Genomic DNA, 23,455 nt, shown 5'->3' on the forward strand with positions numbered 1-23,455 from the left:
TGATCTGTTACACCCTGATCTCTATAGAGGGGGAGGGGGAACACCATTGCTGTAAACTCCCCTTATTTCTGCACTAACTCCCCGTTCCCTCCATCTCCGCAGTGCCGGACCTCCAGGTGATGCTGAACACGTCCGTTCTTCCCCAGATGTCGGATGAGCCCACGGAGCTCCTGTGTCACATGACTGTTTCGGGGGACCCGCGGCTGTCCGTGTCCTGGTATTTCCAGGGGCAGAACCCTGCCACTTCCGGATTGGTGGGCTCCATGAACCAGGACTGGACCCTCCAGGCAGGAGAGGCGTACCAGCAGCGTTTGGACAAGGGCGAGGTGATCTTCTCTCGCCAGGACCCCAGCACCTTCGCCCTGCGGATCCAGTGGACGTCGGAGGAGGACCGGGGGAGCTACCGCTGTGTGGGCACCGTGTGGAAGCGGCAACTTAACAGCAGCTGGACGCCGGTGAGCCGGGAGACCTCCAGACCCGTCACTGTCGACTGGGCTGCAGAAGGTAATGAACATTTTGTATTGTTGCCTTTTCTCTTTCGTGTATCAACTTTTTGTCGCATTCTTGCAGTGAACCCAAGGTAAAAATCCCAGTAGTATATTGATGTTTTTACTGAACAAGAATGCTGCATGGGCAAACTGCTTCCAGCTACCCGAAAACCCTACAAGACCTTCAGAGTGCTGCACATTTACATGCATACAAATCAGGGCTCGATAAATCCCGGGCGCCAGGTCGCCATGGCGACTAGAAATAGGGTCCTGGCGACTTGGCTTGGAAGGGGGCTGGCGCCATCTGGTGGTGAGCCGTTGGTATTACAAGTTATTACCACAAGATGTGTAAGCTGGCACCATCTGGTGGTGGCCGTTGGTATTACAAGTTAAATATTACAAGTTAATTAGCAATTCTAATGTAATTTTTCACTATTTTCACTGCCATCTTCTTCCCTCTAATTAGAACCCCCAAACATTATATATATTTTTTATCCTAACACCCTAGAGAATAAAATGGCGATCATTGCAATACTTTCTGTTACGCCGTATTTGCGCAGCGGTCTTACAAGCGCACTTTTTTGGGAAAAAATTACACTTTTTTTAATTAAAAAATAAGACAACAGTAAAGTTATCCCCATTTTTTTTTTTATATTGTGAAAGATAATGTTACGCCGAGTAAATTCATAACCAACATGTCACGCTTCAAAATTGCGTCCGCTCGTGGAATACCGACAAACTTTTACCCTTTAAAATCTTTATAGGCGACGTTTAAAAAAATTTACAGGTTGCATGTTTTGAGTTACAGAGGAGGTCTAGTGCTAGAATTATTGCTCTCGCTCTACCGATCGCGGCGATACCTCACATGTGTGGTTTGAACACCGTTTACATATGCGGGCGCTGCTCACGTATGTGTTCGCTTCTGCGCGCAAGCTCGTCGGGACGGGGTGCGTTTTCTGGCTCCTAACTTTTTTAGCTGGCTCCGAGATCCCAAGCAAATTTGTCAAACCCTGATACAAATACTACCTATCCTTTCCTGGCAGACGTTTGTATGCAATAGCAATGCAGTAAAAGTCGCTTGTCTTCTGTTATAGCTGGTCTAAAATTTCCTTTGCAAACAGGACTCCGGGCTGCAAGCAATGTCAGGGAAGCAGGTTCTCCATCTAGGTAGTCTTTTTTTGTCTTGTAGTGAAGCTTTAGTGTGGTCTCCTGGTAGATGTAGTATTCCCCCCCCCCCCCCCCCCTCCTGTGTGGTGGGGATTGTCTTTGTCTCCCGGTAGAGTCCACCCTTCAGGTTTTGCTGCAGGCAACTCCGAAAGTTTTGTAGACTTTCCTATTGGGTTGTAGCCCTCCCCCACTTCCTTGATACATCCGCTTCTATGAGGGAAGCATTTCTGCCTGCAATCTCTAGGTGGCAGCACAGTACCATATACAGCGGAACCTCGGATTACGAGCATAATCTGTTCCAGGAGAACGCTCGTAATCCAAAGCACTCGCATATCAAAGCGAGTTTCCCCATTGAGGTCAATGGAAACTAAAATTGAATTTTTTCCCGCATTGACTTCAATGGCATGCAATACCGCATGCGTCCAGAGGGCTAAGAGCCTCGGAAATGGCCAGAAAGGCCCAAGGACAGTTCGGCTGACCTCAGAAAGCCAAGCTGTCCTCGGGCCTTTCCGAACGGCGATGATCGCTGCCGTCCAGCTCAGGCCAAATGCGGTACTGCACGCCGCTTTGGCCTGAATCCTGCTTGTTTTGCGAGTCCGGACTCGCAAACCAAGTTAGGATTTTAGGAAATACAGCGCTCTTATTGCGAAACGCTCATTTCCCGCGTTACTCGCAATCCAAGGTTCCACTGTATTCCATAGGTCGGCTATGTCCACTATTGTTCGGCGACCTCCCATTCTGAGCCCTGGTATAGCGGTGTCAGGGGTCCTGCTTGGAAACCCTTACATCTGAATCTCCAACACATACCTCATCAGGAGGGACATTTTGGAGCATACTAATTGGTCGGCGCCAACGTGTCCCGGATTGCCCGGGACAGTCCCGCATGTTGCAGGTCTGTCCCGGGCACATTCATTCCAGGACAATACAGTGTCCCGGAATGAAACTGACAGACACCCCCCAGGGCCAATCTGATGCCCCCAAAAAAGGCCGCCACATCACCGCTTTACTCACTGACAGTACTTGTCCTGCCCGGGAATGCCTGGAGGAGCACAATCCCCGCCCCCCGCTTGTGATTGGAGAAATCATAAATCCCGCCTCTTGTGTCCAATCACTGTGCTGTGATTCGTTACAGCACGAGCTGATTTTTGGGAAGGGAGGGTGTCCCTGAATGGTAGTTTGGAATTGTGGTCCCCCTAGCGCCAACTAATCAGAATCCACGTAGCCCGTCCTGTCAGTGGGGAAGAAGACGCGTGAATGCCAAGGGGATTTTTAAGCCTTGACCCCCTGAGACGGCTATACCGGGGCTCAGAATGGGAGATCGCTGGGGGTGGTTGAGGGAGGGGGTCCTGTGTAAGTTACACTTTAACCACTTCCCGACCGCCTCATGTAGATATACGTCGGCAGAATGGCACGTACAGGCAGATGGGCGTACATGTACGTCCTTGCCTTTCCGTGGGTCGGGGGTCCAATCAGGACCCCCCCAGCTAAATGCGGCGGTCGGATTCCCTCGGGGAGCGATCCGGGACGACGGCGCGGCTATTCGTTTATAGCCGCTCCGTCGCGATCGCTCCCCGGAGCTGAAGAACGGGGAGAGCCGTATGTAAACACGGCTTCCCCATCCTTCACTGTGGCGGCGCATCGATCGAGTGATCCCTTTTATAGGGGAGACTCGATCGATGATGTCACTCCTACAGCCACACCCCCCTACAGTTGTACACGCACACACAGTGATCCCTAACCCCTTCAGCGCCCCCTTGTGGTTAACTCCCAAACTGCAACTGTCATTTTCACAATAAAGAATGCAATTTAAATGCATTTTTTGCTGTGAAAATGACAATGGTCCCAAAAATGTGTCAAAATTCTCCGAAGTGTCCGCCATAATGTCGCAGTCACAAAAAAAATCACTGATCGCCGCCATTAGTAGTAAAAAAAAAAAAAAAAAATTAATAAAAATGCAATAAAACTATCCCCTATTTTGTAAACGCTATACATTTTGCGCAAACCAATCGATAAACGCTTATTGCGATTTTTTTTTTTTTTTTTTTTTTTTACCAAAAATATGTAGAAGAATACGTATCGGCCTAAACTGAGGAAAACATTTTTTTTTTATATGTTTTTAGGGGATATTTATTATAGCAAAAAGTAAAAAATATTGCATTATTTTCAAAATTGTCGCTCTATTTTTGTTTATAGCGCAAAAAATAAAAACCGCAGAGGTGATCAAATACCACCAAAAGAAAGCTCTATTTGTGGGGAAAAAAGGACGCCAATTTTGTTTGGGAGCCACGTCGCACGACCGCGCAATTGTCTGTTAAAGCGACGCAGTGCCGAATTGTAAAAACACCTTGGGTCATGTAGCAGCATATTGGTCCGGGGTTTAAGTGGTTAAATAAACAATATAGTGAAAGTCCATGTCCTTTCCCCGCCTTTTTGTTTTATTTAACCCCATTTTCCTTGGTATTTACATTAAGCTGATTGCTGGCAGCTCCTGCTGCATTGGCGCAGCGACACAGCATCCTGTTTAGCTCTCTCTCTCTCCTAGTTTCCTGAAAATGATGGGTTCATCTGTGGAGGTGGACCATCTGCGGGCAATCGCATAGAGGCATAATCTGCTGAGGAAGAAAATAAGTATGAGGAAATAAAAAATTAATCCCATTTTGCTTTCAGTTTCATGGAAGATTCGCGTTTTTTTTTTTGTTTGTTTTTTTCCGCTTTTGTTCTTTCACGTTGACACTCATATTTTCCATTTCAAAGGTTTTGTAAACTTGATCAAACTTTAGAGGCGTAAATCCCTTTCCCCGTCATCTCGCTGATCTTCTGTTAGATTTGGGGTGGGCCTCATAGCTGAATACACCTTGGGGGAGTGTTCAGATGCTGAGGACCTTGTATAGTCCGGTCCTTGGTACTCCCCAGACGGGTCATGTTTTCAGGATCCCTCTTTGGGAAGATCTGTGTTGATTACGGAGTTGGAGACGCAGGGGAAGTCATCTGTGAGATGTAAGGGAAAATCCTGAAAACCACGGTTTGACAAATTTGCTTGGAATCTAGGAGCCAGCTAAAAAAGTTAGGAGCCAGAAAACGCGCCCCGTCCCGACGAGCTTGCGCGCAGAAGTGAACACATACGTGAGCAGCGCCCGCATATGTAAACGGTGTTCAAACCACACATGTGAGGTATCGCCGCGATCGGTAGAGCGAGAGCAATAATTCTAGCCCTAGACCTCCTCTGTAACTCAAAACATGCAACCTGTAGATTTTTTTAAACATCGCCTATGAAGATTTTAAAGGGTAAAAGTCTGTCGGCATTCCACGAGTGGACGCAATTTTGAAGCGTGACATGTTGGGTATCAATTTACTCGGCGTAACATTATCTTTCATAATATAAAAAAAAAATGGGGATAACTTTACTGTTGTCTTATTTTTTAATTAAAAAAAGTGTAATTTTTTCCCAAAAAAGTGCGCTTGTAAGACCGCTGCGCAAATACGGCGTGACAGAAAGTATTGCAACGATCGCCATTTTATTCTCTAAGGTGTTAGGATAAAAAATATATATAATGTTTGGGGGTTCTAATTAGAGGGAAGCAGATGGCAGTGAAAATAGTGAAAAATTACATTAGAATTGCTGTTTAACTTGTAATGCCAACGGCCACCACCAGATGGCGCCAGCCCACACATCTGGTGGTAATAACTTGTAATACCAACGGCTCACCACCAGATGGCGCCAGCTCACAAGCCAAGTCGCCAGGATGCCATTTCTAGTCGCCATGGCGACCTGGTGCCCGGGATTTGTCGAGCCCTGTTGCTGAAAACATGATCTGTCACTGATACCTGGCTTCAGTTTCCATATGTGGGCCCTGATATCTGTGTGATGCCCCCTATGTTCTACTCGTGGTATTGCATCCTGTTAGAAGGATGTCCCGGGATTCCATGGGGCCGTTTGCCAGTGACTTTTTAGAATTGACGCACCAGACTGTGTATGGTATAATGGTGGCACCTGATGACGCCATTGGAATGTTCGGAACCCATTGGTGATGACATTTCTGTTACTATGAAGGGGGGGGGGGGTACATTCTCGGCTCTGGATCTTTGTAAACCCCCCTAATCGTTTCTCCTCTTCCCGCAGAATCCTCCCTCGTTGTTACCGCCAGGCCAGTACAGGCGGTGTCGGCAGCCGGAGGAACCTTCGAGATGATGTGCACGGTGCAGCCTAAGAACATCCCCTTCCCCCAGTACTCAGTGCAGGTGACGCTGACACCCCAGGACCCCATTCAGCCCCCCGTCGTTGTCATCTCTCTGAACCGCGAGGGGGCGACGCATCGAAGGCTGCCCGCCGGCAGTAATACCTTCCTAGAGAAGGGGAAGGAGGGCGTCTACATCTTCAGACTCTACCAGGCGCAGAACCATAACAGCGGAGCCTATCGGTGTGCGATCTCGGCCTGGACGCAGGGCGGGGGCGGGGCGTGGCGGATGGTGCGGAATCAGACCACCAATCCCGTACAGCTGGAGTTCCAAAATTCAGGTGAGATGAGAGATATGTCATGGGAGTAAGGTGGTGATGGATGATGCATGGTGATGGATGAAACCCTTGGCTATTCATATGGCGTTGGCCCTCGCCCCCCCCCCCAATGGGCGTTAATATGGCGTTGGCCCTCGCCCCCCCCCAATGGGCGTTAATATGGTGTTGGCCCCCCCCCAATAGGCGTTTAATATGGCGTTGGGGCCCCCCCATAACAATGAGGTTGGCGGGGGGGGGGGGGTGCATATGAATGTCTAATAAGTGAGGACTCCTGGCACCAGCCTTACCCTCAATAGGGGGCACAACCTAGGAATCCATTCTCGGGTCGATTTGGCCTGGTGTGCCCCCTGCTGGTCTCAAATGTAAGTGGTCAGTAAGATCTTGTGTTCATAGTCCTCATCATGTCACTTTATTTCCTCTGACCAGGTCCCGTCTTCAATGTGACGGCTCGCTCAGACAGCTCCAGTATTTACCGTGGTGAGCGATCCGAGTTCTGGTGCATCGTAACCATCGATGGACCCGGCGTGGATCCAGGTAACGGCAGCGCATTATAATGCCGCCATTTTTAGAAGTACCTTAATTTAATCAGCTTGGCTCTTTGTTCCCCCCTCCCTCCCAGCAGTGACACTGCAGCTCTGCTCCCCCCTCCCTCCCAGCAGTGACACTGCAGCTCTGCTCCCCCCTCCCTCCCAGCAGTGACACTGCAGCTCTGCTCCCCCCTCCCTCCCTCCCTCCCAGCAGTGACACTGCAGCTCTGCTCCCCCCTCCCTCCCAGCAGTGACGCTGCAGCTCTGCTCCCCCCTCCCTCCCAGCAGTGACACTGCAGCTCTGCTCTCCCCTCCCTCCCAGCAGTGACACTGCAGCTCTGCTCCCCCCCCTCCCTCCCAGCACTGACACTGCAGCTCTGCTCCCCCCTCCCTCCCAGCACTGACACTACAGCTCAGCTTCCTCCTCCCTCCCAGCAGTGACACTGCAGCTCTGCTTCCCCCCCTCCCTCCCAGCAGTGACACTGCAGCTCTGCTTCCCCCCCCTCCCTCCCAGCAGTGACACTGCAGCCCAACTCCCCCCCCCTCCCTCCCAGCAGTGACACTGCAGCTTGGCCCCCCTTTCCCTTTTTCCTTCCTTTCTCCCCCTCCCCCCTCCTTTCTTTTTTTCCGTCTCTTCCCCCTCCCCCGGTAGACATGGCACCCATTCTGTCCTTCTCATCGCCCCCCGCTCCCATCCCAGACCCTCCTCACCTTTCTCTGGTTTTCTCCGCAGCGGACATGGCATTCGAGGTCTCCTGGTACGTCCAGAAGCCTAGCGGCTCCACCGTCTTCCTGGCGGGGGCGGATCGGACGGCTCAGGTCCAGCACAGCCGCAGGAACGGCTCCAGCGAGGTGGCCTTAGAGCGGATCAGTGATATGGAGTACAGGCTGCGGGTGTACGGCTGTGAGGAGGAGGACGCCGGCGGCCATTACTGTACGGTGACCCCCTGGGTGAGGACCGGCGAGGGCGGCTGGAGCAGACAGGAGAGCGTGACGTCTTCCCCGGTGGCCGTCAGCATCAGGATGGATTGTAAGTTCCACTCCACGTACAGCTTGTTCCAGGCTGGTTGGGCGGCATCAGTGCAGTGTGTGAAGACAAATCAGTGCGGCTTCAAGTCATTTATGAGAATTATTTCTTATTGTAGGATGAGGGATCTGTAGAGTGCTGCATTCTGGGTCAGAACCACCTGATGCCCCAAATTTATTGCCCCCCCCCCCCCTTTCTCCTATTTATAAGAGATGAAGCAAGAAAGACTCTCCCTCCATATACTGAGGAATGCCCCCCCCCCCCAGATGAATGCCAATGAGCCATCCCACCTGGGACTTGGCTGTTGCAGGTCCCATTTGAGAGCAAACCCCTCCCCCTTATCAAGTCATCCAACACAGAGGTCCATCTGGTGACTTCACTAGTCCCTCCGCCTTCCCTGAGCGCTGCGCATGTGTGGGTATAGTTCTGTGAGCCCGGGCTAATATACGGCTCTGGGGGGGGGGGTCACTGGAGTTGTGCGGAGCCCTGGGGGCACTAGATGACACAGGATGTTCATCCGGAGGGGGGGTGATTGAGTTGTGGGGAGCACTGGGGTCACTAGATGATGCAGGATGTTATGGGGAGGCACTGAAGTTGGGGTGGGGGGTGCACAGGGTAGTGCTGGGGTCACTAGATAAAACAAAAACAAGTTTCCTTGGGGGTGGGGGGATGGTACTAAAGTTGTGGGGAGCACTGGGGTCACTAGATGACACAGGATGCTCTGGGGGGGGGGGTGGAATGGAGTTGTGGGGAGCACTTGGGTCACTAGATGAAGGGGGGTACTGGAGTTGTGGGATGCACTGGGGTCACTATATGACATTGGGGGTACTGGAGTTGTGGGGAGCACTGGGGGTCACTAGATGACGTTGGGTGCTCTGGGGGGGTTTGTGGGGTGCATAGGGGAGCACTGGAGTCACTAGATGACACAGGATGCTCTGGGGTCACGAGTTGTGGGGTGCACAGGGGAGCCCCTGGGGTCACTAGATGACATGGGGTGCTCTGGGGGGGATGGAGTTGTGGGGTGCACAGGGGAGCACTGGGGTCACTAGATGAAGTGGGGTGCTGGGGTCGTGGGGTGCATAGGGGAGCACTGTGGTCACTAGATGACCTACGATGCTCTGGGGGGGGGTACTGAAGTTGTGGGGTGCACAGGGGTAGTGCTAGCGTCACTAGATGATGCAGGATGCTCTGGGGGGGGGCGGGCACTGGAGTTGTGGGGAGCCCTGGGGTCACTAGATTACTAAGAATGCTCTGGGGGGCACTGGAGTTGTGGTGAACCCTGGGGTGACAGGATGACGCAGGATGCTCTGGGGGGGGGGGGGGGGTGCTGGAGTTTTGGGGAGCACTGGGGTCACTAGATGACGTAGGGGTGTTCTGGGGGGGGGGGTACTGGAGTTTGGTGCATAGGGGAGCCCTGGGGTCACTAGATGACGCAAGATGCTCGGGGGGGGGGGGGGGGGTACTGGAGTTGTGCCCCTTACCATTTCATCTCCATAACCCCCCCCCCCCCCCACTAACGTAGACAGGAGGTGTTCTGTAGTACATAAATCAGGGCTGACAGCGCATGCTTGTGCTTTCAGTGCCACAAGGACAGCGTTGTCGGCTCACGAAAGGAAGTTGGTGACTTGCTGGATTTCTGGCAGATCATTGGGTGCATCTCCTCATCTGCAGATTATGGTGTAGAGGTGTGTGCAGTACCAGGCCTGCCCACAGGGGGGACCGTCTGCATTTTATAGATGAGGTATCACAGTTGTAAGTCTTGTGATGGGTGATGGCGCCATCTAGTGACCATATATAGGAGGCGCAGTTCATTCTCAAGTAGCGCAGGTTAGGAATCCTCTTGTGATGATGGCGCCATCTAGTGGCCACATATAAGAGATGTAGTTCATTTTCAAGTAGTGCAATTTCTGAATCCTAAAACTTTACCATCCATTTGTTTTCCTTTTCTCCCGCAGTACTGAGTGCATTCAAATACCCGCTGCTGATTGGCGTCAGCCTGTCCCTGGTGGCCGGCCTCCTCTCCTGCCTGATTGGATACTTCAGCACTCGTTACTGCTGCAAGGTGCAGCCGGTCCCGGAGAAGCGGCGGGAACACCGCCGGCTCATGTCGATGGAGATGGACTGACGGTGGCGTGCGCTCACCGGTGCTGTACCACGCTGAATGAGCCACTGACTGTTACCCGGAATTGGGGGGGAGGGTTCTTTTTTCTACAAATGCCAAAAAAGAGCCACGTGTGACTCTGATGGGACTGTACCACTGACCCAGTGCGGGGGAGGGGTCTGTCTTCCACTTTGTCTATATCCCCCCGCCTCTTCCAGGAATGGACCATAACGACGGTACGACACGGGGGGGGGGGGGGAGGGGAAGGATCTGCTGCTGCTGCACCCGGCTCCCCCTCTACAAAGCAATAAGTACCTGAAATGATGGGATGTACCCCCCCCCCCCCCCCTACATAATGACTGACTCCCCACGTCCATCGGCCTGACTGGCGGCTGACCCAGGGAAAGGGAATTTTTGTGCAACGCTGCCGCCAGCGCAGGTGCTATATCTCGCAAACGCCACACTACGGCCGGCGTGCTGTTTGCGGACGGTGTGCCCCCCGCGGCACGGACCTGTGTACAACGCAGACACTGTGACCTGCCCCTTCCGCCGAGGACCCCCCCACACGGCACACCACAATCCTCCCTCTGAATGTCTGAAGACTTGTGTGAAATGTTTTAGTAATTGCGTTTGTTTTTATATTTCCTGCCCCGAGTCCGACCCAAACCCGCCAGCAGGGTCACCCTTCCAAAAGAAAAGACTGCACCCCAAAAAAATAAATCGGAAGTCGTTTCCCAGAAAAAGTTATGAAGAAAATAAAGTTAACATGAACAGAGTCCCCGCCTGGGACGTCCTTGTCCGATGGGTCCCACCCACAAGGCTGGACTTAATCATGGAGGTACCGCCCAGGAGGAGGCTCTCCATTACTTTCTGGATTGAATTGCAGCCGGTCTTTCCTTTTTTAGATCTGTGGGGTAGAAGATGAGCCCCTGCTGGAACCCCGCTCCTAGTCTTCCATGTGGGAGCCGCGTACCCCTCACTTTTTATTTGGGGGGGGGTGATCGCTGGCAGTTTTTGGTTCCGGACTGACCCTTTCGTCTTCCAGAACAGTCTGATTGCACTCCTGACGGAGAAGAAAATCGCCATATCGATGTTTTGTGTGTTTTTATCCCAAATTTCTCCGTCTGAGCAATAAAAATGCAGTTTCTATTTTTTATTTTGGTGTCCGCTCGACGCGTTTTGTAGACGGTGATGAGAAATGTGTGTTTCTGGGTTATGGTGGGGGTGGGGGGACGGTTGCTGGGGGGGAAAAAAAGTAATGGTACCCCCTAAACACTCTTGCCAAATTCCCTTCCCCCATAGCCTCAACCCTCTTCATTGTTTTGTTTACACCCCCTCATTTGGGCCGCGCACAACTTCCCCCCCCCCCCCCCCCCATTTACCAGACCCGGAATACTCAGCTCATTTAAAGGGTCCATCTTCCATAAAGGGAAAGAATAGCAGAATGTGAATAAAAAATGATTGGAATGGAGGGACAAAGACCTGCAGCCCCCCCCCCCTTTTTGGGGGTAATAAGGCTGATTATTGCTGGGTCTACTTACCACCCCCCCCCCTTTTGTTCTCATCCTAGTCTTTATGGACCTTGCTTGCTGAGCAGTCATGTTGGAACAGGAAGGGGCCATCCCCAAACTGTTCGCACAAAGTTGGGAGCATGAAATTGTCCAAAATGTCTTGGTATGCTGACGCCTTAAGAGTTCCCCTCACTGGAACTAAGGGGTCAAACCCAACCCCACAATAATCCCCTCCCCCCCACACCATAATCCACCCTCCACCGCACACTATAATCCAACCTCCCCCCCCTCCACCAAATGATTTATACCAGAGCACAAAGCAAGCTCCATAAAGACATGGATGAGTGAGTTTGGGGCGGAGAAACTTGACTGACCTGCACAGAGTCCTGACCTCAACCCGATAGAACACCTTTGGGATGAATTAGAGTGGAGACTACGAGCCAGGCCTTCTCATCCAACATCAGTGCCTGACCTCACAAATGCTCATCTGGAAGAACGGTCAAACATTCCCATAGACACCCTCCTAAACCTTGTGGACGGCCTTTCTAGAGACACACCCCTTATATTGGTTATTTTAAAATTCAGAAGATGGTTGTATTCAATCTTTTCTATTCTGTTTTTATTCTATTCTTTTCTTTTCTGTTTTTTTTTTTTATTCAATTTAGTTTTTTCTCACTTCCTTTTATTTTCTATTCTGTCTTGTTCTGTGCTATTCTGTTCTCTTCTATTTTTAATTTTCTATACTGTTTTCTGTTTCATTTCTATCTCTTCCCTTTCACACTCCTTTTTTTTTTTTTTTGTTCTAATTCTATAACGCTGCCCAAGTAGGAATCTCATTTAAATTTTTATACTGTGCCAGGCCTGTCCACTAGGATTACTATCTGCATTTTATATATGAGGTTTTACAGTTGTAAGTCTTGTGATGGTGCCATCTAGTGGCCACATGCAGCAGTTCATTCTCAAGCAGTGCAAGTAATGAATCCTCTTATGGTGATGGTGCCATCTAGTGGCCACATATAGGAGGTGCAGTTCATTCTCAAGTAGTGCAAGTTGGGAATCCTCTTGCAACGATGGCGCCATTGCAATGTTTTTTTTTTTTTCTTTTTATTCAAATTCTGATCATTTTGTTTATTATTTATTTTGAGTTAATTTAAATTTTCATTTGTTGCTATTCTGATGTATCCGACTAAGAACATTTTTTTTGTCTGAATTTGGATTTGTAACGAACCTCGCATGTCGCATCTGTAGAAGAATCTGCAATAGAAGAATGTGATTATAGATTGTGATAAGGGCAGGGCTGTGGAGTCGGAGTTGAGGAGTCGGAGTCGGGGGAAATTTTGGGTACCTGGAGTCGGAGTCAGAGTCGGAAAACAATGCACCGACTCCGACTCCTACTAAATTTAGATTGGAATAAAAAATAAAAAAAAGCAAGTTTAAATGTCCCAATTCACAAAAAGTTATAATTAATGACTTCTCTACTGTAAGAATAAAGACCAATGCATGCAGTGCCTCACGTAACCGCAAAACGAACACGTTAAGTGACCGTGAAGAAGCACGCTTTTCATGTGCTTCACTATATGGCACGCAACGCACAATTAGGAGCTGCAATACTTATACTTTCCATAGTGTTGTGTTCTGCTTTTACAGGGAACGCATGTTAGAGAACCAGTAAGTGTCCAAATAAAAAAATTCCAACAGGAGTTTTATAAAGCACTAAAAGAAGATGAAAAGTATGATCGCTCATCAAAACTTACTGTTGAAGAAGCCATCCTTGTTTATCCAGAGATCGTTAGTGATGTGGCCAGAATAGTTACTGCAATGCCACCCACCCAAGTCAGTGTCGCAAGATTATTTTCAGCCCTAAAAATAATAAAGTCTGACTTAAGAGCCTCTATGAAAGAGGATCTGGCAGAGGCAATTCTCTTCCTTAGAACTCTACATTGAATTGATTTGCATTTGCTAAGCCTAGAACTACATTTCAAGATTAATATAAACCATTTCTAGGTTTTACAGATTTTGGTTCATTATAGATAAGCTTTGTTTTTGTTCTAAAACAACCAAATAATGTGGTTTGTATTTTTGAACTGGTAAAGATCCTGTTCCTGATGTTTATGCCTGCTGCTACTATCCAGCCACTTGATTGTTTTCATTGTGTTTGTCTTTTGCTTAAACTGTGCACTTCCCAGCCAGTAGTCCTGTGGTAGGTTGCGTTTCTTTCCCTCAAGGAATGTATAAAATACATTCGCATATTAATACAGAGGAGTCGGAGTCGGAAGTACATAAAACTGAGGAGTCGGAGTCGGAACATTTATCTACCGACTCCACAGCCCTGGATAAGGGGGGGCGCTGTGTAAGAAGCTGGGTGTCCTGACAGATGACTTCTCGGAGCCGTGCGGTTCTCACACTTTGCAGACTGTATATGAGAATGCTGAATGTGGTAGACCAGATCACACTTCCTGAGGATGTTCTACTTTTGTAATGAAGTAAATCATAGAAGCCGGTTATTTCCTCCAGAGACCACCGACCAGGCAGAGTTCTGAAATTACAGATATTTCCTGTTCAATGCCAAACTTTAATTTTCTTGTCCCCGGGACGGCTATGGGTGCTTATCACGCCCTGTTAGGCCAACTTCCTCGAAGGTCAGTGGAATCCTTCGGTCAGTGGAAACCTTCGGTTTATACTGCTGCTGGCTACAGCTCAGTGGGGAAGATTGCTGGACTGACCTTGCATTTCTTCTTTTTTTTTTTGTGTGGAGTTGAACAAAAAAAAAATAGTGGGCTGGATTCAGGTAGGAATTGCGCCCTCTTAGGGAGGCGCAGCGTACCGTTTTTTTAAAGCTGCGCCTCCGTAAATTACCTGTGCTACGCTTCATTCATGAAGCAGTAGCTACGTAATTTGCGCGGGTGCTCCTTAAAACTGCCAGGTGTAAGCACGCGTAATTTAAATGATCCCGTAGGGGGCGTGGATCATTTAAATTAGGCGCGCTCCCGCGCCGAACGTAGTGCGCATGCTCCGTCGGGAAACTTTCCCGACGTGCATTGCGGCAAATGACGTCGCAAGGACGTCATTTGCTTCAACGTGAACGTAAATGGCGTCCAGCGCCATTCACGATTCACTTACGCAAACGACGTAATTTTCAAACATCACGACGTGGGAAAGATGGGTATACTTGGCATTGGCTGCCGCTGCTAATAGCATGGGCAGACTTACGCGGAACCCGACGACCGTAAATGATGTAAACTGCGTACGGTTGTAAATCGGCGTTAGTATGCAATTTGCATACTCTACGCTGACCACTACGGGAACGCCACCTAGCGGCCATCATAAGAATGCAGCCTAAGATATGAGGGCATAAGAGCCTTATGCCATGCATATCTTAGGCTGCAGTCAGCGTAACAAGCTTTCTGAATACAGAAAAGTCGTTACGCCGGTGCAACTAAGCAATTGCGCTGCGTAACTATGGTTACGCAGACGCAATTGCTTACTGAATCCACCCCAGTGTGTACCCGGCTTAAGTTTGCTTAATCCTCAGACACGAAGGTGTGCCCCAACTTCCCAAAGTGCGGAGATGATTGTTAACCTTTGTGAATGCTTGGGGCAAATTGCATGTCAGACGTTTTGCCATCAGGTAGTGGAGCTCATTGGGCTACAAACTGGAGTGTCACCCCCCCTTTCTCAGTTTCTCCCGTCAACCTTTGTGTATCATCACACAGATTCGCAGATCTCCACTGAGTATTGTCGGGCCTTCTAGACCCAGGGGTTATTGCCCCAACCTGTTTACTATTCCCAAGACCAAAAGCGGTATCCACCAATCTTGGGTCTCGAAGCTCTGAATGTCTTCATGGAGCCCAGAAATTCTTCATGGAAATCCTCCAGGCCTGTCATTCTCATGTGGGCCTTTCTGGGTTCTGTGAGGATCATGGACACATACGTGAACGTTCTCCTCTTTCTAGTGCATTATGTACAGAAGACCTGACAATACTCAATGGAGATCTGCTAATCTGTGTGATGAGACACGAAGGTTGACGGGAGAAACCGAGGAAGGGGAGGGGGCGAAACTTTAATTTTCTTGTCCCTGGTACGGCTATGGGTGCTTATCGCGCCCCTTTTAAGCCAACTTGCTCGTAGGTCAGTGGAATCCACATATTATCTTTCCCGTCCCTTCTCTCGCACATTTTGGTTTCTACTGCTGCCTACAGGAGGATTGGACCTTGGCAAACAAAAAATAACCCTGTAGGCCATTCCTACACTCTCATCTCTTGCATGGGTCTCATGTCAGTACACACGTGTGGGGCACTTTGGTTAAAATCTTTTATTTTTTTGTAGGAAGTGTTTGATCCACATGATTTTTGAGGGACAGACATTTCTTTGGATCAACGCTTGACATTTTTATCAAGGATGCTGCTAGTGGTGAGCGTACCTATCTTCCTCAGAAGTAGAAGCCGAGGGAGCATCCTGCGCGGTCTTCGCCCTTTTTGACTGTTAAATATCCTTTTTTTTGGTTCTCCACTCCCTCAACCTCTTTATCTGGACCTTCCAAGCTTGGTTCCCGTTCTGCCCGCAAAGCGTGGCATTCTATAGCCGGGTACACACGGGCTGAATATCAGGAGACATTGGACACAATTAATAAATTACTTTAAAAAAAAAACACTACACCGTTTTTTTAAGGTTTAGGGGTCCAATGTACAACATACTGCAGGGATATGCAATTAGCGGACCTCTAGCTGTTACAAAACTACAAATCTCGTCATACTTTTGTCCAGGGGTTGATAATATCCGGGCGCCAGGTCGCATTGGTGACAAGAAATTGTGACCCCCGCCGGCAATTGAGACCGCGGCTTTGCAGGCCACAATTGCCGGCTGCCATCATCACTCGGTGGGGGGGGGGCATGGAGGCACAGGATCCTGTGTCTCCGTGCGCCCCCGGCCGCGCGATGGCCGGTAATTGAGGCCGCGGCCTTGTGAAGTCCCAAGCTCTTCCTTCTGTGACCTGGCGGCATCTGGTGGTGGCCGTTGGCATTACAAGTTAAACAGCAATTCCATCTCCTTCCCTCTAATTAGAACCCCCAAACATTATATATATATTTTTATTCTAACACCCTAGAGCAGGGATATGCAATTAGCAGACCCCCAGCTGTTGCCAAACTACAAGTCCCATCATGCCTCTGGGTTTCATGCTTGATGCTGTCAGAGTCTCGCTATGCCTCATGGGACTTGTAGTTTGGCAACAGCTGGAGGTCCGCTAATTGCATATCCCTGCCCTAGAGAATAAAATGGCGATCGTTGCAATACTTTCTGTCACGCTGTATTTGCGCAGCCGTCTTGCAAGCGCACTTTTTGGGGAAAAAAATACACTTTATTTTAATTAAAAAATAAGACAACAGTAAAGTTATCCCAATTTTTTTTTTTTATATGGTGAAAGATAATGTTACGCCGAGTAAATTGATACCCAACATGTCACGCTTCAAAATTGCGTCCGCTCGTGGAATGCCGACAAACTTTTACCCTTTAAAATCTCCATAGGTGACGTTTAAAAAAAAAATCTACAGGTTGCATGTTTTGAGTTACGGAGGAGGACTAGGGCTAGAATTATTGCTCTCGCTCTAACGATCGCGGCGATACCTCACGTGATGTTAGAATACCGTTTACATATGCGGGCGCTACTCACGTATGTGTTCACTTCTGCGCGTGAGCTCGTCGGGACGGGGTGCGTGTTTTTTGGCTCCTAACTTTTTTAGCTGGCTCCTAGATTCCAAGCAAATTTGTCAAACCCTGCTTTTGTCTCTGGGTGTCATGCTTGTGGCTGTCAGTCTTGGTATGCCTTATGGGACTTGTAGTCCTGCAACAGCTGGAGGTCCTGCCATACTCATTCACATAGGGTGGGGGCCCCCTTCATAAAGGGGGCTTCCAGATTCCGATAAGCCCCTTGCAAAGCCCCAACAGCCAGGGTTGTCGGGAAGAGGCCCTTTTCCTCATCAACATGGGGACAATGTGCTATGGGTTGGGGGGGTGCAGGGTTCCCCCCTGCCCCAATGCACTCACCCCCTATGTTGAGGGCATGTGGCCTGGTATGGTTCGGTGGGGCACGCTCGCTCGTCCGTCCCTACCCCCCATTCCTGACCTGCCAGGCTGTGTGTTCAGATAAGGGTCTGGTATGGATCTTAGGGGGACCCCACGCCGTTTTTTCAGTGGAGGTGTTCCCCTTAAACTCCATACCAGATCAAAGTGCCTGGTATGCTCTTAGAGTGTGGAGTTCCCCCTAAAGATTCATACGACACACAGTGCCTGGTATTGTCGGGGATCAAAGTCGGATCGCTGTCCGGTGAAGGCGGACGCATGTCGGACTTCAAGTTGCAGAGCAAGGTCGGATCCAAAGGTGTGTGACTGTCGTGACGTATCGGTGTGAACCCGGCCTCAACCCCTTCCTGGAATTTATCCTTGGAATACAATTCACACCCCAGTTCTGTCCCCCTCCCCCTTCCACATTCGTCTTTCCGACCATTTAGGGATTTAGTACTGAACTTCAGTTCTTAGAGTTGCCAAGAACATCGAACAAAGACAAACATTTCCAGTGCAGGACAACAACACCGAGTCTCATAAAAGAAGAGTCACGTTCTGCATCGGACAATAACAGCGAGTCTCATAAAAGAAGAGTCACATTCTGCATCAGAGATTAACAGAGACGTGTTCCATCTTCATACTGACAAGTGGCCCCCACATCACTCCCCACCCCATTATCTGCGACGACCGGCGTAAATATGGGGCACAAGAAAGGTGCGACACCTATACGAAAATGAGTCGTTAATGATAACAATAAAAGCAGTAAAATAGACCCCCCCCCCCCCCCTCAGCAACAATCAAGTTTCCCCCAGAAACAACAACCCCACCAGCAACAAAATATCCCCCAGCAATCAGCATCAATTGACCCTCCAGCAGCAAGGAACTGTAGACCCCCTCCCTCAGCAGTAGATCCTCCAAGCAACAATAGCCCCCCACCTGCAACAAAAGATCTCCTAGCTGTCACCAGCAATAGACCCTCCAACAGCCTGGAACAGTAGAACCCCCCCAAAGCAACAATAGATCCCCTCAGCAACAATGGGCCTTCAACAAAACCTCTCCCGGCTGTCAGCATCAATAGGCCCTCCAGTAGCAAGCAACAGTAGGCCCCTCCCTCAACAGTAGACCCCTCCCCAGCTATTATTGATCCCCAGCAACATTTGACTACCCCAGCTAAAATATATACCTTACCAGCGACAATAGAACCCCACCAACAATAGATCCCCCCAGCCGTCAACATCAATAGGCCCCCCAGCACCCCTTGCCATTACATGCATTCAGTGCTGGAACTACGTCCCCCCCCTCTCCATGTTCCCACTTACTAATAGACCATGGACAGGATGATGGACGCACAATGACATCATAACCACATAGATAGAACTGTAAAGCGTAAGACAGCATTAGGTCCAAGGGGGGGGGGTGCCGATGTCAAGGGTCATTCACACCTCCCAAACACGCTATTCTAGTATTTGTTATAATACAGAACCACCAACCGTGAGATCATTTGCTAAAAAAAAAACTCAACAAAGAGAAGAAATAGACTTTGTTCTTCGACTTAAACGCTCTTCAAAGACGTTGGAAAGGTGAAGTCGGGGTCACGTCTCTTGTGAATCTGCGTCTTTTCTCTGAAGGATTTGTAAGAAGATCTGTATTTTCCCAACAGGCGTCTCCATATTGTGTCCAGAAATCAAAGGCGGGAATGTGGGCCAGCAGAATACATCAAGAAATCTTCATATTCATGGAGAAGCTGGAGGCCAGGTCTGCTGCGTTCCAGCTTCTCAAGGTCTGCTGCGTTCCAGCTTCTCAAGGTCTGCTGCGTTCCAGCTTCTCAAGGTCTGCTGCGTTCCAGCTTCTCAAGGTCTGCTGCGTTCCAGCTTCTCAAGGTCTGCTGCGTTCCAGCTTCTCAAGGTCTGCTGCGTTCCAGCTTCTCAAGGTCTGCTGCGTTCCAGCTTCTCAAGGTCTGCTACGTTCCAGCTTCTCAAGGTCTGCTGCGTTCCAGCTTCTCAAGGTCTGCTGCGTTCCAGCTTCTCAAGGTCTGCTGCGTTCCAGCTTCTCAAGGTCTGCTACGTTCCAGCTTCTCAAGGTCTGCTGCGTTCCAGCTTCTCAAGGTCTGCTGCGTTCCAGCTTCTCAAGGTCTGCTGCGTTCCAGCTTCTCAAGGTCTGCTGCGTTCCAGCTTCTCAAGGTCTGCTGCGTTCCAGCTTCTCAAGGTCTGCTACGTTCCAGCTTCTCAAGGTCTGCTGCGTTCCAGCTTCTCAAGGTCTGCTGCGTTCCAGCTTCTCAAGGTCTTCTGCGTTCCAGCTTCTCAAGGTCTTCTGCGTTCCAGCTTCTCAAGGTCTGCTACGTTCCAGCTTCTCAAGGTCTTCTGCGTTCCAGCTTCTCAAGGTCTGCTACGTTCCAGCTTCTCAAGGTCTGCTGCGTTCCAGCTTCTCAAGGTCTTCTGCGTTCCAGCTTCTCAAGGTCTTCTGCGTTCCAGCTTCTCAAGGTCTGCTGCGTTCCAGCTTCTCACACCATCATTCACAGAGGATGACACCGACATTCACAGAGGGTAGCACCACCATTCACAGAGGGGGACACCACCATTCACAGAGGGGGACACCACCATTCACAGAGGGGGACACCACCATTCACAGAGGGGGACACCACCATTCACAGAGGGGGACACCACCATTCACAGAGGGGGACACCACCATTCATAGAGCATGACGCCACCATTCACAGAGGGTGACGCCACCATTCACAGAGCGTGACGCCACCATTCACAGAGGGTGACGCCACCATTCACAGAGGGTGACGCCACTATTCACAGAGCGTGACGCCACCATTCACAGAGGGGGACACCACCATTCACAGAGGGGGACGCCACCATTCACAGAGGGGGACGCCACCATTCACAGAGGGTGACGCCACCATTCATAGAGCATGACGCCACCATTCACAGAGGGTGACGCCACCATTCAGAGAGCGTGACACCACCATTCACAGAGGGTGACGCCACCATTCACAGAGGGGGACGCCACCATTCACAGAGGGGGACACCACCATTCACAGAGGGTGACACCACCATTCACAGAGGGTGACACCACCATTCACAGAGGGTGACACCACCATTCACAGAGCGTGACGCCACCATTCACAGAGCGTGACCCCACCATTCACAGAGGGTGACACCACCATTCACAGCCTGCAAGTCTTTCACTTCCTGGGTCATTGTGAATGTGGTGACCTCCTCTCTCTGATCTCACCTTCTAGAAACCTTCCTGGAAGATGGGAAGAGGACATTGTGTAATGCGGAATTATAGTAGGCCATGTTTAGAAAGAGATTGCGGGTGGGGGGTTCCTGTGTGCAGACAGAGATGATGGTCTCTCTGACCAGCCAGAGGGTTCAAGAGTCCCTGTAATCAGCCATCAATGGGTGGGCCCCTATGTCCAACCAGGAACACTGGAAGTACCTGTGTCCAGCCAGAGAAGGAGGGGTTCCTGTGTCCAGCCAGGAGGTGTGGGGGGGTTCCTGTGTCCAGCCAGGAGGTGTGGGGGGGTTCCTGTGTCCAGCCAGGAGGTGTGGGGGGGTTTCTGTGTCCAGCCAGGTGGTGTGGGGGGGTTCCTGTGTCCAGCCAGGTGGTGTGGGGGGGTTCCTGTGTCCAGCCAGGTGGTGTGGGGGGGTTCCTGTGTCCAGCCAGGAGGTGTGGGGGGGGGGTCCTGTGTCCAGCCAGGTGGTGTGGGGGGGGGGGGGGGTTCCTGTGCCCAGCCAGGAGGTGTGGGGGGGGTTTCTGTGTCCAGCCAGGAGGGGGGGGGGGGGTTCCTGTGTCCAGCCAGGAGGTGTGGGGGGGTTCCTGTGTCCAGCCAGGTGGTGTGGGGGGGTTCCTGTGTCCAGCCAGGTGGTGTGGGGGGGTTCCTGTGTCCAGCCAGGAGGTGTGGGGGGGGGTTTCTGTGTCCAGCCAGGAGGTGTGGGGGGGTTCCTGTGTCCAGCCAGGTGGTGGGGGGGGGTTCCTGTGTCCAGCCAGGAGGTGTGGGGGGGTTCCTGTGTCCAGCCAGGAGGTGTGGGGGGGTTCCTGTGTCCAGCCAGGTGGTGTGGGGGGGTTCCTGTGTCCAGCCAGGAGGTGTGGGGGGGGGTTCCTGTGTCCAGCCAGGTGGTGTGGGGGGGGGGGTTCCTGTGCCCAGCCAGGAGGTGTGGGGGGGGTTTCTGTGTCCAGCCAGGAGGGGTGGGGGGGGTTCCTGTGTCCAGCCAGGAGGTGTGGGGGGGTTCCTGTGTCCAGCCAGGTGGTGTGGGGGGGTTCCTGTGTCCAGCCAGGTGGTGTGGGGGGGTTCCTGTGTCCAGCCAGGTGGTGTGGGGGGGTTCCTGTGTCCAGCCAGGAGGTGTGGGGGGGGGGGGGTTCCTGTGTCCAGCCAGGAGGTGGGGGGGGGGGGGGGGGTTCCTGTGCCCAGCCAGGAGGTGTGGGGGGGGTTTCTGTGTCCAGCCAGGAGGTGTGGGGGGGGGTTCCTGTGTCCAGCCAGGAGGTGTGGGGGGGTTCCTGTGTCCAGCCAGGAGGTGTGGGGGGGTTCCTGTGTCCAGCCAGGAGGTGTGGGGGGGGGTTCCTGTGCCCAGCCAGGAGGTGTGGGGGGGGTTCCTGTGTCCAGCCAGGAGGTGTGGGGGGGGGGGGGTTCCTGTGTCCAGCCAGGTGGTGTGGGGGGGTTCCTGTGTCCAGCCAGGAGGTGTGGGGGGGTTCCTGTGTCCAGCCAGGAGGTGTGGGGGGGGGGGTTCCTGTGCCCAGCCAGGAGGTGTGGTGGGGTTCCTGTGCCCAGCCAGGAGGTGTGGGGGGGGGGTTCCTGTGTCCAGCCAGGTGGTGTGGGGGGGTTCCTGTGCCCAGCCAGGAGGTGTGGTGGGGTTCCTGTGCCCAGCCAGGAGGTGTGGGGGGGGGGGGGGTTCCTGTGTCCAGCCAGGAGGTGTGGGGGGGTTCCTGAGCCCAGCCAGGAGGTGTGGGGGGGGGGGGGGGTTCCTGTGTCCAGCCAGGTGGTGTGGGGGGGGGGGGTTCCTGTGTCCAGCCAGGAGGTGTGGTGGGGTTCCTGTGCCCAGCCAGGAGGTGTGGGGGGGGGGGTTCCTGTGTCCAGCCAGGTGGTGTGGGGGGGGGTTCCTGTGTCCAGCCAGGAGGTGTGGGGGGGGGGGGGTTCCTGTGCCCAGCCAGAGATTGGGGGGTCCCAGAATGCAGCCAGGGACATTGGGAATCCCTGTATTCAACCAGAGATGGGGGATCCCTGTGACCAGCCAGAGAAATCAGGAGTCCCTCTGTCCAACAATACATGGGGGGGGGAGGGGTCCCTGTGTCCGGCTAAAGATGGAGAGGAGTCCCTGTGTCCAGCCAGTGATAAAGGAGGGGGGTCTTTGTGTCTGGCCAGAGATTGGGGGGTCCCCGTGTCCAGCTAAAGATGGGGAGGGGGGTCCCTATTTTTCCAGAGATGTCCCCGTGTCCAGCACATCATTGCCTGTGAAATGTGTATCAGTGCGGCCCCTTGTATCGCCACCAGGGGGAGCATGTGACAGGGTGACAACACAGGAGCACCACTGGGAGACAGGAACAGAGCGTTGTCACCCTGTAACAGGAAGTGCCTTATCAAGGATCTTCATGGCAGGATCACCAGGGATTATTTTAGTGAAATCAGCAGATTTCCAAAGATTGAGAATGACGGAGGGCTGTGTAGCGGACTGCTCCTGTTAGGTGACTCGGACTTGTGTAATTGGGACCAAGTTTAGCCTCTGTTCCAGCCATGGCTGTGCTGGGAGTAACCACCAATGTTCGCCTGGGGGGCAAAGGATGGCAGCAGCAGAGTCAGGGTGTATTGGGTGTCCCTCTCGGCAGCCAATCTGTGGGGGTGATCGTCCCGCTGTGCATGCTGGGGAGGGGTACTTAAGGGACAGACGCCACTGGACTGGGGTCACCGGTCTGTCGTCCCACCACCTTGTGCATACCTCCCAACTTGTGAAGTTCAGAATGAGGGACACACTTGGGGTTAAAGTTGTTGAGCGGGGGGGGGGGGGATTTTGTGTTGGCCGCCTGACCGCCGAACAGGACTTAGGGTGAGAGGGACCTA

General features: G+C 51.6%; 1 protein-coding gene across 1 annotated transcript in view; it reads left to right on the forward strand.

Moving 5' to 3' along the window:
• The window catches only part of PTGFRN (prostaglandin F2 receptor inhibitor), a gene marked incomplete at its 5' end in the record, with an annotated part of 28,299 nt that extends 17,320 nt beyond the window's left edge, over window positions 1–10,979 (forward strand). Inside the window, 5 exons of the mRNA XM_040334196.1 lie at window positions 103–504; window positions 5,776–6,171; window positions 6,595–6,702; window positions 7,429–7,725; window positions 9,678–10,979. Of these exons, the coding sequence (XP_040190130.1) occupies window positions 103–504; window positions 5,776–6,171; window positions 6,595–6,702; window positions 7,429–7,725; window positions 9,678–9,847 (1,373 nt within the window). The remainder of the gene's footprint in view (window positions 1–102; window positions 505–5,775; window positions 6,172–6,594; window positions 6,703–7,428; window positions 7,726–9,677) is intronic.
• Window positions 10,980–23,455: the final 12,476 nt, after the last annotated feature.

Source organism: Rana temporaria (genome assembly GCF_905171775.1).
Source record: "Rana temporaria chromosome 2 unlocalized genomic scaffold, aRanTem1.1 chr2q, whole genome shotgun sequence".
Taxonomy (NCBI): domain Eukaryota; kingdom Metazoa; phylum Chordata; class Amphibia; order Anura; family Ranidae; genus Rana; species Rana temporaria.